Source organism: Delphinus delphis, chromosome 19 (assembly GCF_949987515.2).
Source record: "Delphinus delphis chromosome 19, mDelDel1.2, whole genome shotgun sequence".
Taxonomy (NCBI): Eukaryota; Metazoa; Chordata; class Mammalia; order Artiodactyla; family Delphinidae; genus Delphinus; species Delphinus delphis.
The window spans coordinates 28,069,248-28,089,906 of NC_082701.1; the positions used below are offsets into that span (position 1 = coordinate 28,069,248).

General features: G+C 34.8%; 1 protein-coding gene across 3 annotated transcripts in view; it reads left to right on the forward strand.

Moving 5' to 3' along the window:
• Positions 1-20,659, forward strand: part of BCAS3 (BCAS3 microtubule associated cell migration factor) — a 572,392-nt gene that overhangs the window by 164,189 nt on the left and 387,544 nt on the right. For all 3 annotated transcript variants that reach the window (XM_059997244.1, XM_059997243.1, XM_059997246.1), the window contains exon 13: positions 8,112-8,205. In XM_059997244.1, the coding sequence (XP_059853227.1) occupies positions 8,112-8,205 (94 nt within the window). The remainder of the gene's footprint in view (positions 1-8,111; positions 8,206-20,659) is intronic.

A 20,659-nucleotide genomic window follows, 5' to 3' on the forward strand; every position in this document is an offset into this window, starting at 1 on the left:
AAGAAGAAGTGAAGTAGTGATTCATGCTACAAAATGAATGAACCTTGAAAATCTTACGCTTAGTGGAAGAAGCCAGTCGCAAATGAATACATATTGTATGAATCTATTTATATGAAATGTCCAGAATAGGGAAATCTACATAGAGAGGAAATAGATTGGTTGCCTAGGGCTTGGAGTTTGGAGGGAATCAGGTGGGGAGTGACTGTTAATGGTTATGAAGTTTCTTTTGGGTGATGAAAGTGTTCTAAATTTGATTGTCATAATGGTTGCACAACTCTGTATATATACCATATTTCCTAAAGCAATCTATCAGTTATTTAGCAGACTTAGTTTAACACACTTTCCTGGAGACTGCTCCTATAAGTTTCTTCTCTTTTTCTTGTTTTCCTTACCTAACATTTTTGAAAGTCAAATGGAAGAATGGAAAAGAGAGATGAGAGAAATAATTTATAACCCATGTTTCCCCCACTTGTGGTAAAATATATATAACATAAAATTTGCCATTCAGCCATTTTTAAGTTTACAATTCAGTGATACTAAGTACATTCACAATGTTGTACAACCATTGCCATTATCCATGTCCAGAACTTTTCATCATCTGTACCCATTAAACAGTAACTCCCCATCCCCCTGTTCTCACACTCCCTGTTGACCACCATTCTAATTTCTGTCTCCAATAGATTGCCCTTCCTTAAAAAGACATACAGTATAAACTGTTGAAAGGATGTGGAGAGATGAAACCTTACACTCTATTGGTGGACATATGAAAGTATCTATACTTTGGAAAACAGTTTTTCCTATTTCTTAAAAAGTTCAGTATATATTTACCATATGACTGAGAAAATCCACTTCTAGGTATCTCCCCAAGAGAAATAAAAACATGTTTCACAAAAAAGATGTGTGTGCAGATATTCATAACAGCGTTATGCATAATAGCAATCAATTGGAAATAATCCAAATTGCCAAGAATTTTTTGGTGAACCCACATGTTGTGGTCCCTCCATCCAGTGGAATACACATAAGCAATACAAAGAAATGAATGATACCTGAAACAATATGATTGAACAAAAAAATTATATGTTTAGAAAGAAATGGAAGATAAATCGCATGGTTCTATTTATTTGAAATATTTTGAAAAATTTTAGAAAAGGCAGATGAGATGAAATATACACTAGGGATTGTCTGGGGCTTGTGGTTGGTGTTCTAAAGTCATCATGAAGAAATTTGGGGGGTGTTGGAAGTATTCTAAATCTAGAATGTGGTAATGGTTATACAACTGTATAAATTTACTAAGCATTATCCACTTATATGGGGTGATTTGTATGTATGAATTTTGTGGTCATTGGGGAATGACTCCCAGCTATGATGAAGTGAAGAGATAAGCAAATCTTTTCCCCAGAAAATAAGTACATTACTGGACGGAATTGTCATACTGAGTGAAGTAAGTCAGAGAAGGAGAAACAGCGTATGATATAGCTTATATGTGGAAGCTAAAAAAAAAATGATACAGATGAACTTATTTACAAAACAGACACAGACTCGCAGACTTAGAGAACGAACTTATGGTGAACTTATGGTTACCACGGGGGAAGTGTCAGGGGGAGGGATAGTTAGGGAGTTTGGGATTGACCTGTACATACTGCTATATTTAATATGGATAACCAACAGGACCTACTGTATAGCACAGGGAGCTCTGTTTAATATTATGTAACAACCTAAATGGGAGAAGAATTTGAAAAATAATAGATACATGTATATGTATAACTGAATCACTTTGCTGTACACCTGAAACTAATACAACATTGTTAATCTGCTATATCCAATAGAAAATAAAAAGTTAAAAAAAAAATAGAGTCTCAGAGGCCTTTGGGGCAACATTAAACATGTCAACATATATGTAATTGGAAGATTGTTTTAGGGAATAATGATGTTTCTCAGTTGATAATTCCCATGATAATAATAGCACAAAGGAATGGGGAGGAAATGGAGCTATACTGGAGCAAGGAGCTATAATTTATTGCAATTAAGTGTGGAATTAACATGTAATCTTGTTGTCTATACAGCACCTTATATAGCCTGTACAGTAACCACTTAAGAAATTAATCCAAAGAATTAACAGAAGATAAAAATAGTAAACATTAAAAATAATTGTTTAACACAAAGGAAGAGGATCAGAGCAACAACAAACACCTGAGACATAAAAATAAATGGAAAATGGCAGACCTAAATCCAATTATATGTGTAATTATATTAACTATAAATGGACTCAAGTTAAAAGACAGTGATTGTCAGACCAGAATCACTTTAGATTCAAAGACATAATTGTTTCAAGTAAAAGGATGGAAGAAATGTACCATGCAAACAATAACCATAATAGAATTGGAATGGCTATATTAATATCTGATAAAAGACTTTAAGCCAAGAAATATTGCCAGAGGAAAAGAGGGATGTTTCATAATGATAAGAGAGTCAATGTAATAGCTAGATAAAACAATTAATAATGTGTAAACACCTAACAACATAGTGCAGCAAGCATTAAACAAAATCTGACAGATTGAAAGAAGAAATTCTAGCTAACATTTACAGTTTGAGATTTAAATACTGTGCTTTCAATAATTGATGGAAAAACTATACAGAAAATTTTTAAAGATTCAGAAGACTTGATTAAGACTGTCAACCAACATGACCTAAATCTTCCCCCAAAACCTACAAACGTAAGATTGTTTTCAAGAACATCTGGAACATTTTCCAAGATAGACCATATGATTGACCATAAAACAAATCTAAAGAATGGAAATCAATAATAGAATGAAATTATGAAATGAAAGAGTCTCAAGTAAATTAGAAAATATTTTGAATGCAATGAACATAGAAATAGAACATATCAGAAATTATAATTGCAACTATATTATTGAATAATGGGAAAATTACAACTTTAAATGGTTATAGTAGAAAAGTGGTCCTAAATTAATAATCTTAGCTCTCCATTAAGAGATTTCAAAAACAGCAAATTATAACCAAAGCAAGACAAATGAAGTAAATAATAGAAATATGACCAGCAGTCAACAAAATAACAAACAGTGAAATGATGGGGAAAATCCAAAACTGGTTCTTTGAAAAGATTAACAAAGTTGATAAATCTGATGATATAGCAAATGGGATTGTTTTCTTAATTTCCTTTTTAATTTGGTCTTTGTTAGTGTATAGAAATGAAACTGATTGTGAGTGCTAATTTTATATCCTGCAACTTTGTTGAATTGTGTGTGTGTGTGTGTGTGTGTGTGTGTGTGTGTGTGTAATCTGCAAAATCTATTACAGAGGTAATTTTCTTTCTTTTCCAATTTGTATGCCTTGTATTTCTTTCTTTTTCTTTCCCCCCCCCTTTTGGTCTAGTTGCTATGGCTAGACCTTATAGTACTATGTTGAATAGTAGTACTGAGAGTTGGCATCCTTGCCTTTTTACTGATCTTAGAGGAAAATCTTTCAGTCTTGCGCATTGTATGTAATATTAGCTTTGGACTCTGCATATGTAACTTTTAATGTATTGAGGTAGTTTCCATGTATTCCTAGTTTATTGAGTGTTTTTATCATGAAAGTGGTTGAATTTTGTCAAATAATTTTTCTGCATTGATTGAGATGATCAATCAATCATCTTTTGTTCTTCAGTTTGTTAATGTGGTATATTATATTAATTGATTTTTGTATGTTGAACCATCCTTACATTCCAAGTGTAAGTCTCACTTTTCTTGGTGTATGATCCTTTTAATGTGTTGAATTTTGTTTGATCCTGTTTTCTTTTAGATTTTTGCATCATTATTCATCAGGGATATTGATTTGTAGTTTTCTTTTTGTCTTTCTCTTGTTTTGGTCTCAGGACAATGAGGGTCTTATTATATGTTATAATCCTTTTTATTTCTGTGACATCAGTTTTAATGGCTCTTGTTTCATTTCTAATTTTATTTTATTTGAATTTTTGAATTTTATTTTTTATACAGCAAGTTCTTATTAGTTATCCATTTTATATATATTAGTGTATATATGTCAATCCCAATCTCCCAATTCATCGCACACACCCCCGCCACTTTCCCCCCTTGGTGTCCATACGTTCTCTACATCTGTGTCTCTATTTCTGTCCTGCAAACCGGTTCATCTGTACCATTTTTCTAGGTTCCACATATATGCATTAATATATGATATTTGTTTTTCTCTTTCTGACTTACTTCACTCTGTATGACAGTCTCTAGATCCATCCACGTCTCTACAAATGACCCAATTTCGTTCCTTTTTATGACTGAGTAATATTCCATTGTATATATGTACCACATTTTTTTTTTTTTCACATTTTTATCCATTCGTCTGTTGATGGGCATTTAGGTTGCTTCCATGACCTGGCTATTGTAAATAACGCTGCAGTGAACATTGGGGTGCATGTGTCTTTTTTGAATTATGGTTTTCTCTGGGTATATGCCCAGTAGTGGGATTGCTGTGCCATATGGTAATTCTATTTTTAGTTTTTTAAGGAACCTCCGTACTGTTCTCCATAGCTGAATCAATCCCACCAACAGTTCAGGAGGGTTCCCTTTTCTCCACACTCTCTCCAGCATTTATTGTTTGTAGATTTTTTGATGATGGCCATTCTGAAGGGGAGGGGATGGAAAAAGATATTCCATGCAAATGGAAATCAAAAGAAAGCTGGAGTAGCAATACTCATATCAGGTAAAATAGACTTTAAAATAAAGAATGTTACAAGAGACAAGGAAGGACACTACATAATGATCAAGGGATCAATCCAAGAAGAAGATATAACAATTATAAATATATATGCGCCCAACATAGGAGCGCCTCAATACATAAGGCAACCGCTAACAGCTCTAAAAGAGGAAATCTACAGTAACACAATAATAGTGGGGGACTTTAAAAGCTCACTTACACCAATGGACAGATCATCCGAACAGAAAATTAATAAGGATACACAAGCTTTAAATGACACAATAGACCAGATAGATATAATTGATATTTATAGGACATTCAATCCAAAAAACGGCAGATTACACTTTCTTCTCAAGTGCGCATGGAACATTCTCCAGGATAGATCACTTCTTGGTTCACAAATCAAGCCTCAGTAAATTTAAGAAAATTGAAGTCATATCAAGCATCTTTTCTGACCACAATGCTATGAGATTAGAAATCAGTTACAGGGAAAAAAATGTAAAAAACGCAAACACATGGAAGCTAAACAATACGTTACTAAATAATCATTTCTAATTTTAGCTATTTGAATTTTCTCTCTTTTTTTGTTAGTCTAATTAAGGGCTGTCAATTTTGTTGATTATTTTTTTAAAAAAACAAACTCTTAGGGATAAACAAAAACAAGGAGATGAAAGACTTGTACACTGAAAACTATAATACATTGTTAAAAGAAGTGAAAGAAGATACAAAATATGGGAAAAACATCTCGTGCTTGTGGATTTGAAGACAATGTTGTTAAAATATCCATAGCACCTAATGTGATATTAAATACAATATCTATGAAAATCTCTATGACATTTTGTGGCAGTAATAGAAAAAACCATCCTAATTTTCTTATGGAATCTGAAGGGACCCTGAAAAGCTGAAATAATCTTGGAAAAAGAAAAACACAACTCTGCCTCATTTCAAATCACATTGCAAAGCAATGGTAATTAAGATGATGTGCTACTGGTGTAAAGATAGATATGTAGACCAATGGAACAGAATAGAGAGTGCAGAAATAACACCATGCGTATGCATCCAAAAGATTTTTGACAAGGTTGGAAAAAGCTCACAGTGGGGAAACGGCAGTCTCTTCAACAGATGAGGTTTGGAAAACTGGATAGCTACATGCGAAAAGAATGAAGTTGGACCCTTACCTTATTCCATATACAAAAATGATTGTAGATTATAGACCCAGCCATTAGACTGGAAACTATTAAACTCCTACAAGAAAACATAGGAGAAAATCTTTAGGACATTGGATCAGGCAATGATTTCTTAGATATTAAACCAAAAGCACAGGTAACAAAATAAAAAATAGACAAATGGAGCTACATCAGACTTTAAAACTTCTGTGTCTAAATGGAATAAATCAACCAAGTGAAAAGGCACCCTATGGAGTGGGAGAAGATCGTTGTAAATCATATGGCTCATAAGGAATTAATATATAGTATGAATAAGGAGTTTCTACAACTCAACAATAATAATAATAAAAAAAAAACCCGATTAACAAATGGGCATAGGACTTGAATAGAAACTTCTCCAAAGAAGATGTAGGGATGTCCAATAAGCATATGAAAAGATGCTCAACATCACTAATCATTAGCAAATCAAAACCACAGTGAAATACCACCTCCTACCTATCAGGATGACCACTATCAACAGAACAGAATTTAACAGTGTTGACAGAAGATGGAGAGAAGTTGGAACCCTTGTGAACTTTTGGTGGGAGTGTAAAATGATGCAGCCATTATGGAAATCAGTATGAAAGTTTCTCAAAATATTAAAAATAGAATTACCATGTGATCCAGTAATCCCACTTCGGCATTTATATGCAGAATAATTCAAATCAGGATCTTGAAGAGATATTTACACACTCCTGTTCTTTGCAGTGTTATTCACGGTACCCGGGAGGTGGAAGCAGTCCAAATGTCCATTGCCAGATAAATGGATAAAGAGAAATGTGGTATATACATACAATGTAATAATATTACACAAGCTTAGGAAAGAAGGAAATCTTTTTACATGTTACAATGTGGATGAACCTTGAGGACATTGTGCTAAGGGAATAGCCAGTCACAAAAGTACAAATACTAAATTCTTCCTTTTATTTTGAATATCTTAAGTAGTCAAAATCATGGAAACAAAATTAAAAGGTGGTTACTAAGGGTGGGAGGAGGGAAGAGGAAGAATTAGTGTTTAGTGTGTATAGAATTTAAGTTTTGCAAGATGAAAAAGTTCTAGAAATCTGTTAGATAACAATATGAGTATACTTAACAGAACTGAAGTGAATACTTAAAAATGGTTTAAGTGGTAATGAAAAAAATCTACAGACAGAAAAATGATCAGTCTGCAGCTTAACTGAATTGCAGGTTCTAGCCAGAACAATAAGGCAAGAAGATTAAAGCATTAAGATAGGAAAGGGTGACAAATCAGATGTTTCTATATAATGGATTGTTGTAATGGTTGTAGTACTGTATAAAATCATTGAATTGTAAACATAAAATAAGTGACTTTTATGGAATGTAAATTACACCTCTGTAAAGCTTTTTACTCTAAAAGAAAAATTAACTTTGCCAGTGTAGGACTGCTTCCTGGATTACTTCAGATTAAATTCTTTATGTCGATCATGATCCAATATTGGTACAGTAGGTTTTTCCTTTGCAACATTAGATATGTGAAACTTTTTTGTTTCTTGAGTTCATTACTTGCTTTGTAAAATGAATACATGTTATTTTAAAACTTTTTTCCTTAGGGATCATTGAACAGTGTACTCACAATGGGCAAATTTTATGGAATGTAAATTGTATTTCAATATGCTTAGTAAGAAAATTAAGGGGAATAAATTTGAGATACAAAACTGCCTGTTCCAATATACTTTTGCTTGGTGATATTTTCAAAGAAGTGATGTGTCCATCTAAAATCTAGGCGTTAGATTAAAGTACAAAAGACCATAACTTTTGTACTTTAAGTAAAAAATATTTCGATAATTCCTCTAATATATGGCTGTTTGTTTGTATTTAACTTATGTTGTTTTTCACTGTTCTGTTCCAGTCATGGCCAAGAGTTTTTCAGCAGGCCATAACACAATAAGAACTCTTGCTCCTGTTCTTAGATGAAGCTCTGCATAGCTGATTTTATGCTTTTCGTTTTTTTCTGAATCTACGTGTCAAGAAATTATTGTCTCTGTCATGTACAGTCAAGTCAACCAACTGTTTTTAGAGGTTATATGATTGATCTGCTGGGGACATGTTACATCTTTTCCTATTTCTGAAGTGACATTCTCATGTTATTTGGTCAGGGATGCAGTGGTGTATCTGTGTATATCTTCAGGCTCAGTAGTTGGTTAACTTCCATTTGCCTTCTTCCTTTTTGTAAAGGTGCTTGTGAGTGAGGATTCTGACAGTGATGGCATCGTGGCCCATTTCCCTGCTCATGAAAAACCAGTGTGCTGTATGGCTTTTAATACAAGCGGTATGTCCTTCCCTCCCCTTCACCCCCCATTTATGTTATGGGTTTTCCAACCAATTTTTTGGAAATGGAAAATATGAAATATATGTGTTAGTGTATGTGAGATAAGTAAATAGTTTTCAGTAAGTGATTATTGAATGAATGAATTTATAATAAAAATTTAGAAACTCCCCAAAGATTAGTTTTACTCTGAGCAAAGTTGTGATTAAGTAGTAGCAGTAGATAAATAATAGTAGATAAACAGTGCTATTGAACTGCATTAATTTCTGTATTATTAGTAAGGTAAGGACTTCAATATTCGAAACTACATATGTATGTGAATGGCATTTTCTCTGTAACTTCAAGTTTCTTTTTAACAATACAGTGACAGATGTACTGTCACCCTGATTAAACAGGTCTTCACATTTTAATGTAGTATGTGTGTGTGTGTGTGTGTGTGTTTGTATTTTGCTGAACTGTTTGAATGTAAGTTACATACGTGATGACATTTCACCCATTACGAATTAAGCATGCATTTTCTAAGAGTAAGGCCCTTCTTGTACTTTATAGGCAAATATTATATTCAGAAAAGTAACACATTATGTTATCTAATATCCAAGTCATAATTTAAAATTTCCCAATTGTCTCAAAAATGGGTTCTCTAACTGCTTCAAATCAAGGTCTAATTAAAGTTTACTCCTTACATTTTATGTCTCTTTAGCTCCTTTTAATCCAATTTATTACTTTCACCTTTTTCCCCCTAAATTTCAGTGTCCAGAGCAGTTATCTTATCCAAACTCTGCATTTGTCACATATTTTTTTCATTATAATAACGTTTTCCTTATTCCCTAAAAGGCTTTTAAATACATTCAGGCCTAAAGATCTTTTTTTAAACTTCCTAAGTATTGCTGTCTACATCATTTCATCCCAGCAGGAGACACATTATATCAGGCTCTCTTGCAAGTTATGATACTATGTTTGATCACAAGAATAAGTTAGTGACCCATCATACATCTACATTTTGCAAATAGGTTGTCTTGTGGAGATTAGCAAGTGCAGAATGTTATTTTGGCCTCATTTCTGAAACAACTTTTTACTAAATAGTTTTGTTACATTGAAGGCTATAGAATGGTGGTTTTTCTAATTCTATCATATTTTCTGTATTGATTAACTGCTGTATTTTAAAAAAGATTTTTCTCTCATCAACTATAAATGAACCATAGTTCTCCTGTATGCAAAAAACAGGGCAAAAATGTAATACTTTCTCTTTACCAATTTTCATAGTTAGGAATTGGTTTAATACGTCCAGTGGTGGAATTCCACTTCAGTGGACTTATTTTTAAAATACTTTGATTATGAATAGAAGATAAAATTGCTCTTATGCTTTCAGAGCTGAAACAATCTACGTAAGTTTGCAATCTTTTCCTTGCTTGGTGAGTCTGAAGAGACTGCCATTTTTATCTTATTCTGCAGAATATTAGGTAAATTGATGGAAAGGCCCATCTTTTCCCCCTTCTTTTCATCTTTTCAGATAAAGAATGATGGTAAGAGGATAATATAAAGTATTTTGAATACTTTTCCTCTGATTATCTTAGGTATTTTCAATAGAGAGGAAGATTTTGTAGTAATTGTTGATCATTAGGGTTGATTTAATTAATGAAGACAAAGATTTATTGAAATGATCTGAATGTTCTGGGAATTTAGTTAAATTTGAAGAAACAGTCTGGAAGTTATGTCACTTATAGCACTCTACTTGGAGTAACCAGCATGACTCATTTTGATAGTCCATCTGTTATGTCAAATCTCCTTTGTATTAATGTATATTTCATATTGCCGTAGTTAGGGTGCTGCAGAAGTCTGAAGCTGTATTTTCTCCTGTCTATGAATTTCCATTGTTACCAGAACATCTTATATAACTTAAAGAATGTTTTAGTTACTTCTATCATCGTGTCATTGTGTACCAGTTTTCATAGTTTCAGAATGTCATATAGTTGGAATATTACAGTATGTAGGCATTTCAGATTGGCTTCTTTCACTTACTAATATGCAGATATTTAAATCTCCTCTGTGTCTTTTCATGCCTTGATTGCTCATTTCTTTTTAGCACTGAATAATATTCTATTGTATGGATGTATCATACATTATTTACCATCTGTATATATTATTTATTGAGCTGTCTGTATCTTTCATCTGCTTTTTAATTGGTTTGTTCATTTTTTGATTGTTGAGTTTTAAGAGTTCTTTGTATATTTTGGATAACACTCCTGTATCAAATATGTGTTTTGTACATATTTTCTCCCAGTCTGTGATTTGTCTTCTCATTCTCTTGAAAATTTCTGAAAATCAAAGTATTTAATTTTAATGAAATCCAACTTATCAATTATTTCTTTGATGGATCTTTCCTTTGGTGTGTTATGTAACAGTTCAATACATATAAATTGACATTCTTGTACTGTTGTATTCTTAATTTGGTCTCACACCAAATCTTATAATTTCTTGGAGGGAAGAGAATTTTATGAGAACTATTTTATGAGTTTTAGGATCTCTTACAGTTCTTCTTGAATCTAAAATAGAGCTTCTTAACCTGGGTCTGAGAGGTCCATGGGTAATATTTAGACAGTATGTGAACCTAGAAAGAAAAAAATTCATCTTTATTTTCTTTAACCTGTAATGAAAATTTCTTTCACTTATGAATATGTACAATAAACCACTGAAATACTAGCTTGCTGGTGAGTTTGTGAGTAATAGAAATAATGGATATTTTCATATCATTTTGATGTTATTTATATAATTCTCTAAATAATGCTTATGGTCCAAAATCATGGTAGAGCCTATATTTTAATATATTAATAAAAACATATTCTACCACATATCAATTTTTATAACCCTAAGTATCTTACTTTGTCTTTAAAAAAATATTATTCTGAGAAAGAGGTTCCTAGGCTTCACCATGTTGCCGAAAAGGTTCATGGCACTAAAATGTTTATGAGCCTATTCATGCTTGGTGTGATTTCACCTGTTTAAACTAAACACATTGGAAGCTAGACTTCATTCACAGTGCCTGGTTCAGTCCCTACCCATGGAGTCTGCTGGTGGCATAGGGACTTTTTTTAAAAAAGGAAGATAAATCCTTTGGGGAGTAAGGACAGAGTGCTAGGAGGTGAATGTTAACTTGGTCTTCTGCTTTTGGAGAAAGTTCTTAAAAAGGAAGCCAGTTCTAAATTGGAACCAAAAGATGATTAGGAAATAATGATTCAGTGCCTGGTATATAAATTAATATTAGTTGCATGAATGAGGCAAAAAAAATATGGCACATTTGACATAGATTTTGAAGCAGAGGCTATACAGTGGACTCATCAGTTTGTTATGTGGCAGATTTATTTTTCAATGTGTCAACATTTCTGCAAAATTTTATAAAATGCTTTGTATCTCTGTAAAAATTTGAATTAAATGGAGGGTTCATAATTCAGCAAGCACTCACAAAATTGTTTTGCAAAATCTTTTATAGAAGCTGGTAGACACAGATTTAGTGCAGTTGCTTACAATTCATCTTAGTTATTTACTGTTCATCTCTGAGTATTTTTGCCATTCAGAATATGACTTTTATTGTTTGAGTATGAACAAGTATGTACATAAAATATTCAATTCTCAATGATTTGAAAACCTTGATTTTATTTTAGCTATTCAGTAGCTGCACAACGTCTTAGAGAAAGGTATTGCGCTCAGCTATGGCTGCTAACTATTATCCAGCTCCTATCACTAGGGGACATTTTATTTTGCTTGTCTAGTTTCTGTATCACGTTTCTCGTTTTATCCTAACATTCTCGGATTCAGACATACACACAGACATATGAAATATTTGAGGCAAGAGGCTTCTTTGCCATTTGTAAATGCATGAATACCGTAGTAGTTATTTTTTTTCCTTGTAATTTTTTATGTAATACTTAAAAATATTTTGGGGAGATCAAATGTATTTTCTATCAAAATTTAAGTTCTCTATGAATTTACTTATAAGATGAGGCACTTTTCTGTTCTCTGGCTAAGTTATTTCTGTTAGCTTCTGAACTTTCATTAATTGCTATTTTGTACAAAGACATCTAATTTAAAAGGCCCTTGCCATAGCACTTGTTTTGTTGTTGTTTAAATAGTACCTTTTCAAAATGTAACTTTGTAAATCCTCTAGTAATACCCCAGTTTTTCCTTACATGTATCCAATATATATTTCAAAATTTATTTATATTCAAGTTTTAACTAACCCTCTAATCTCTATTTGGTTAAAGGCATTTTCATTTGGTATGTAATGTGGCCAATAATAACAGTAGTGCTTGTTGAAGTACTCTTAATGGGCATAGGGAAGTTCACTTAAAAAAATAAGTTTAACAAAACATATAAGAAAAGTTGATTGCCTGTTTTTTGTTTTTAAACCTGATTTCCTCTAACTGGTTTCCCTGTATATATGTATCACTGTTTTACTTTTATTTAGAGAGGCCTATTTTTAACTGCCAGAATTATTACCATGTCCTGTGTATCAAAATTCAAGAACAAACCAGGAATGCTGTCCATCTCCTGAGAAATTTTAAAAACAATGTACATGATGGAATAACACTGCAAAGTGAATTAAGGAGAAAATGTAGGTTGTTTGACTGGGTGGCATGCAGTTCAGCCTTGTATGGGACCTATTCAGAAAAGAAATTAAGGGGTACCATTAAATAGAGCCGTGAAACTTTCAGTTCAGCAGCTGCATTCAGTTTGTTTTTCAGTTTCTCCTTCCCATTCTTGTTTATTAGCTATGAGTGAGTCCTGAATTAAAATAAATATTTTAATGGCAACATTTATGATTTGGTTAGAAGAACCGGAGACGCATCATGCTTAGATCTAGGCAGATTCAATATGGGTGGTGCAAGTTTGTTGCTTTCAATTATTTAGATACACGATGAGTATATTTTATATTGTATTTTCAACCTTTTCTAGGGAACTTCTTTTAAAATTAATAAACTATTTTTTAGAGCAGTTTTAGGTCCACAGCAAAAGTGAATGGAAAGTGCAGAGAGCTCTCATATTCCACCTTTCTCCCATCCCCCCCACCCCTCAGGCCCACACCAACAACCTCACACGCTAACAGCATTCCACACCACATTTATCATTTTCTTACAGTTGATGAACCCATGTTGACACATTATTATCATCCAAAGTCCACAGTTTACGTTAGGGTTCACTCTTGGTGGTGTAATTTCTATGGGTTTTAACAAATTAATATGAACATGTACTCACCATTATAGTATCATACAAAGTAGTTTCACTGTCCTTAATGTTTTTCATGAAATTTGAGACTTCTCAGTCATTATTTCTGCCTCTTTTCCCCTCTTCTTTCCTTCTTGGACTCCTGTAGATTCACCTCCTCGATAGTATCCCACAGATCTCAGAGGCTCTTCATTTTTCCTCGTTCTTTTTTTGTTAAGCTGGATACTCTCAATTGATTTCTTCTGCTGTTTAAATCTGCTTTTCAAGCCAGCCCCTCTATTGAATTTTTCATTTCAGTTATTGTAAATACTTTTCTACTCCAGATTTCTATTTGTTTCTTTTTATAATGTTATCTCTTTATTGATTTTCCCTACTTGGTGAGACATTCTCATACTTCCCTTTAATCCTCTAGACATGGTTTCTCTGTATCCTTGCTAGGATTTGATAGTCTCATCATTTTCTATTTTGTATATATATACACTAGATATAGGCCGTCTGTAAGATATGTGATATGGAAATCTTTTTTCCCAGTAAGAAGTTTTTCCTTTTGTATTTTTAATAGGGTCCTTTGCAGAGCAAAATTCTTTACTTTTTGTGAAATCCATTTTTTCCTATTTATTTATCTATTTATTTATTTATTTATGACTGTGTTGGGTCTTCATTGCTGAGCACGGGCTTTCTCTAGTTGTGGCGAGTGGGGGCTACTCTTCAATGTGGTGTGTGGGCCTCTCATTGCGGTGGCTTCTCTTGTTGCGGAGCATGGGCTCTAGGGCACGTGGGCTTCAGTAGTTGTGGCACACGGGCTCAGTAGTTGTGTCTCGCGGGCTCTAGAGCGTAGGCTCAGTAGTTGTGGTGCACGGGCTTAGTTGCTCCGCGGCATGTGGGATCTTCCCGGACCAGGGCTTGAACCCGTGTCCTTTGCATTGGCAGGTGGATTCTTAACCATTGCACAATCAGGGAAGCCCAATTTTTAAAATAATTTTTTATTCGTAAATTTGGGATTGTGCTATACATTTGTGAACTTTTTTATTATTATTATTATTATTTTTTTTTTTTCGGTACGTGGGCCTCTCACTGCTGTGACCTCTCCCGTTGCGGAGCACAGGCTCCGGACGCGCAGGCTCAGCGGCCATGGCTCACGGGCCCAGCCGCTCCGCATCATGTGGGATCTTCCCGGACCAGGGCACAAACCTGTGTCCCCTGCATCGGCAGGCGGACTCTCAACCACTGCGCCACCAGGGAAGCCCATTCTTTTTTTTTTTTTTTTTTTTAATTTTATTTACCTGGCTGTGTTGGGTCTTAGTTGTAGCACTCAAGATCTTTGTTGCAGCATGTGGGATGGGGGCTTTGTTGTGGTGAGGGCTCTCTCTAATTGTGGTTTGTGGGCTCCAGAGCGTGCGTGCTCAGTAGTTGGGGCATGCAGCCTCTCTAGTTGTGGTGCATGGGCTCAGTAGTTGTGGCACATGGGCTTAGTTGCCCTGTGGCATGTGGGATCTTAGTTCCCTGACCAGGGATCGAACCCGTGTCTCCTGCATTGGAAGGCGGATTCTTAACCACTGGACCACCAGGGAAGTCTCTGTATTTATATTTAAATTTATGATCCCCTTTGTGTTATTTTAGGTTTATGACCAGGTTTAGGTCATGATTTTCCCCTATTCTTTGCTACTTCATAATTTTTTCAAGATACTATCCTTCCTCTATTGAATCGCTTTTTTCTTTTTTCCCTTTTTTTTTTTTTTTTTTTTTTGCGGTACGCGGGCCTCTCACTGTTGTGGCCTCTCCTGTTGTGGAGCACAGGCTCAGCGGCCATGGCTCACGGGCCCAGCCGCTCCACGGCATGTGGGATCTTCCCAGACTGGGCCACGAACTCGTGGCCCCCACATCGGCAGGCGGACTCTCAACCACTGCGCCACCAGGGAAGCCCATTGAATTGCTTTTGTACTTTCCTCAATAACATACTTCTGTTGGCTATTTCTGCTTTCTCTGATAAAGATTACTTTTTTAAAGCATTTTTTTGATTGAAAGTATCTGTATTTTGCTCATAATTTTGAGGAATATGTCAACTAGATATGATAGTTTAGTTCAGTGGTTATTTTTTCTTTCAGCAACTGTCAGCTCTCTTTCTTTATTCACAGCTTTTGACATTATTAATCTTAATCCTCTTGATTAGTTGGGTACAGAGTTGTACTTTTGTGGGGGTGGTATTCTAATCTGTCGTGTCAGCTCAAATTGAGCCCTTGAAAATTTTTCAAAAGGTTGCTGAGTTCTCCTTATCCTCACCTATCTTGGACCTCTCTTCCTCCTGCTGTTCTGCTCAAGGTGAGAGCAGCTAGTTTTACTTACTGAACTTTCAAATAGTATTTTTTACAACTTTATTATGTTCTTCATCGGTTTGTTATAGAGCAAGAACAATAGCCTCTTTTGGTGTTATAAAGCCATCCCCAAATCCTGCTCACTGGTCATTTGACATGTAAAATGTTCTCTATGATACTAGGTTTAGACAATAGCCTGTGTACATGTATTAGTCATCTCAGGCTGCCAGAATGCAATACCGTAGGCTCGGTGGCTTAAACAACAGAAATTTCTTTTCCCACAGTGATTGAGGCAGGAAGTCCAAGATCAAGTTTCCAACTGATGGTTTCTACTGAGGTGTTTCTTCCTGGCTAAGAAATAGCCACCTTCTCGATGTGTCATCACATGGCCTTTCCTTGGTACAAGGGAACAGGGAGAGAGACAGACAGACAGAAAGAGAGAGAGAGAGAGAGAGAGAGAGAGTGCGATCTCTGTGGTGTCTCTTCTTACCAGGATACTAATACTATCAGATCAGGGCCTCACCCTTATGACCTCATTTAAACTTAGTTACTTCCACAGAGACCACACCCCCACACCCCCCATTCCACATATAGCCACACTGGGTTTTTAGCATTTCAATATAGGAATTTTGGGGCTGTACAGACATTTAGTCTATAACAGTATGTATGAGAATCGTTCAGTTATTCTTGTTTTTAGAAAGTCTTGTTTGATCACAGCCCAATTCTAGGTTATTCTGTTCAACTGTGATTGTTGTATCATACTCCATGTTTACTTCCATTTTAAGATATTCACATATTTTGTAAGAAATGTTAAATGTTAATGATACTTCCGTCTTTCAGCAACTTCCTTATTATTGAGTGTATTGTCGAAAAGTATTACAGCCTGGTACAAGTTTACTGCTTCAACCTGATCAACATTTTTCTTCCCATATTTGGCCATTCTAGTTATTTTTCAGCTCCTTAAACATGTTACATCATTTTACCTCTGCCTGGAAGCTTCTTCTCCCTGGCTCTTATTTATCTGTTGAATCCCATCTTAAGTATCATTTTGGGAAGACTTACCTGACCCTATGTAAAATATCATGTCTCCCCTTCATCCTGCTACTTAATAAGGCAAGCTACTTAATCTGCTTGGATCACTCACAGTACTTCCGTTTCCTCATAAGTAAAATGAGGGCTATACTGGCATCTTAAACAATACTTAAAATATACTGAGACATTTATTGAAGTCTCAGTTGTTGTTGTTTTCATTATTATTAACCTCCCTCATCCTAGTTTTTATTTATATCCATCAAGAGTATCCTTTCAACATGTTTTCTGTTAGGGGTAAACTTTTATTTCGTCCCCAGGTATTATTAGCCTGGTAATTTTCACATAGTTGATAGTGAGTAAGTGCACATTGAATAATTACATTAATTAATTGTCTTTTTCTATCATAGTAATTATGGGAAAACTCTGGCAGGGCAGAGATAAGGCATTAATTTAATGTAATTAGTCATTTGTTGAATAAAACCAACTTACTTCCAATTTGTGATTTGATCAAGAATTGTCTCCCTCCCTCAATTGTGGGATTATTCCATGATGCCAGTTATATTAAATGCAGATGCATATCACATGTAATTAATATTGAAATTAAATTTAAAATATCTTGCGGAAACTACATCATATTTGTGTGACTTGGTACGCTAGATTGGCATATTATTAATTGTATGGCATTTGACACCAAAGAAGATGTGTATTTCTTTATTAATTAAATTGGAAATTAGAGATGTAAGGAAGAAATTGTCAACTCCTTGCAGTCAGCCTGACGTTTCTCAAACAGACCTATTGTCTTTAATTCGGCAAATAATTGATCTGCCTTCCAGAGGCGTTACTTCTGCCAACTGAGTAGCCTAGAGCTGTGAAGGGCAACACATCTACATTTTATTTTATTTTATTTTATTTTATTTTATTTATTTTATTTTGTTTTTGTGGTACGTGGGCCTCTCACTGTTGCAGCCTCTCCCGTTGCGGAGCACAGGCTCCGGACGCGCAGGCCCAGCGGCCATGGCTCACGGGCCCAGCCGCTCCGCGGCATGTGGGATCTTCCCAGACTGGGGCACAAACCCGTGTCCCCTGCATCGGCAGGCGGACTCTCAACCACTGCGCCACCAGGGAAGCCCCCACATCTACATTTAAAATAATGACCCTTCCTTGGCAGGGAAATTGCTTTTCCATCCATTAATAAGAGGAAAATGAACATTGGGTCTCTAGTAAAGTAGATTAAACATGTACCCCTTTGGATGCTTGACTGCATCTTTAACAGACTTGAAATTTTTCTGGTTACTTAAATGCTATATATCGAAAGGTGATGGTGGTCTTGGGTTAATCATTTAAAAAGTTGGATTTTTCTTTTTTGCGCAGTTTTCCCCATTGATCATAGCAAGTTGTCAGAAAAATACCTTGTCTTGATTTTTTGTTAACGAGTATGCCTTGTAGATTTATAGAATTATGTGGCTTTAGATTTTTCCTCTCATGTGACAGCTTTGGTTTATTACTGTTAGTCAGTCATACTATATCATTAACAATGCAAAAGCAGCTTGAAGAGTTTATTGCCAACCCCTCCCCCCCACCAACAAGGGGATGTTTCCATTAGAGGTCTGTAGTTACTCTCCTGTTTTTTCATCTTGTGAAGTGATGTCTTTTACTCATGTAATGGATTGCTCCTTGGAGAATTTGTTGTCTTCGCTCTGTTCATTGTGGTGCTAGGCTTGTATGAGAGTCAAACTTTTCAGGTTTGATGTGCCATAAAGTACAGTAGGCACCATGCCTAGGGCCCACAATAATTTTAGGGTCCCACCAAAACGTTTCATTCCTTTTAAATGCCAAAAAAATATGTATATATATATATATATATATATATATATATTTATATAAACTTTTAGGTTGATAGAATGCCTTAATACACGTTTAAAACCAACAACAGTAGTCATAAAATATTTTTTTCCTGGAGGGGTTGGGGGGGTCAACGAAGGCAAAATTGTCCAGAGCCCACGAAAGTGCTAATCCAGCTTTGGAATCCTGAATGTCCATTAGTAAGGAGGGGCCCTGCTCCTTCACTGCCACCACTGCCACAGCAAAGATGCTCAATTAATACTGAATGAACTAATGAAAGATGTGAATGCATACAGTGGCATACTGTGTAAAAACATGAAGTAAATATATATGCCTGTAACACTATAGCTACAACAACAATATAGACCCAGTATTAAATTTTGAAGAAGGTAAAGAAGGATATCTGTAACCAAGTACATACAGGCAAAGTAGCCAAGGTTGAATTAAACTTTTTAAAGGACAACTTTAAAACAGTAAAGTACTTGAATATTGTTGTCCCTTCTCCTTTCCACTCTTCTAGAATGCTCTGGCCCTCCCCTAGCTTCAGGCTTGTTTCAGTTTCCTCTTTCAGATTGGTCTGTATTCTTGCCATATATTAAATATTTTTTTATTCAACATTTTGAACAGTACTCTGAAAACGGTTTAAGTATTTTTCAAGGATAAGCATATTTCAAAGGACATATATTAAATTCAGTATGGTGGGTGCCTATTGTGGGAAAGGATGGGAGTGGGTGCAGGAATGGAGGAAGAGAAGGAAAACGTGAAAGCAGCAGTCTATTCAAAATTAATAAATCTTAACAAAGTCTTACCAATAGCATAGAAAAAATAAAATTATTATTTAATTAAAAATGAACTAAGTTCACTCCCCTCAACCCCATACCTCCATTATTTCATGGGAGGTTTTTGATTGTTCTTGTTATTGGTCTCTCTTTTTTTCAAGTCATATCTTTTTTTTCTTTTTAAGTCATATCTTTTTGATGGGCTAAGAAGCCATTGTATTTGTCTATGTAGATATAGACCTATTTTCTAATATTTGCTACGTTTGCAAATATACCCAAAATAAAAGTGTTAAGTGATGACCAAATTTTATCTTCCATCTAATCATTATGTGTTACATCGTTTCTGATCTCCCCTGTTAGAACCCTGAATGAAATCTGTTATATTTTCATATATACACAGTGGAATTCATGAATAATGGTGCTTTGACCACTCATTTGGCCATGCTGAACATCTGAGACTTGTAGACCTCTTTCTTGACTCCTCACTATGTATCTGTATTTCTTATACATCTCTCTGTGACTGCTATGTTCTTTCTTTATTTTTTGGTGTTTTTTTTTTCCCCCATAGGGCTAGTGTTTTAACTCTCTAACTTCTCTCTTTAGCATCTTTGTCTTTTCCCTCTCTTTCACTGTAGATAAAACCACCAATGTTATCTTGTTTCCTCACCCTTGTTATTGTTTTGGCTCGTCTTCATTTTTATTGAACTGTAGTTATATGGTACAGATTGTACAAATCTTAAGTGTATAGCTTGGTGATTTTATAACTATATATATATCTACACACACACACACACACACACACACACAAACACACACACACACACACACACACACACACACACAGACACACATAAACTCCAACCAGAAAATTTTAAAGTTCTGTTTCATACATCTGTGAAGTACATCAAATGGCATTCCTTTGGAAATTCCTAAATTTCCAAATTTACCTTTCAATTTATATCTTACAGGCTTAATACATAAAATATGTCTTCTAAGCAGACTGATCTGTCTACCAAAATCCTATTAACCTCAGTTCGCAATGTATTTTATTATGAACTTGTAGCAATGATTGTCTGTGACATTAATTTAGTATTGCTGTGTGTGTGTGTGTGCGTGTGTGTTTATCTGTATCTGTGTATACAATTTTTCTTTGAGGATGGTAGCATTGTGTTGGTACATAAGAATGTTCTCAAGGTAACTGCTTTATCTAAAAATTTTACATTTTTGCCATCCTAGTGACCTTCTATGTTGTGATGTTACAATTAATTATAT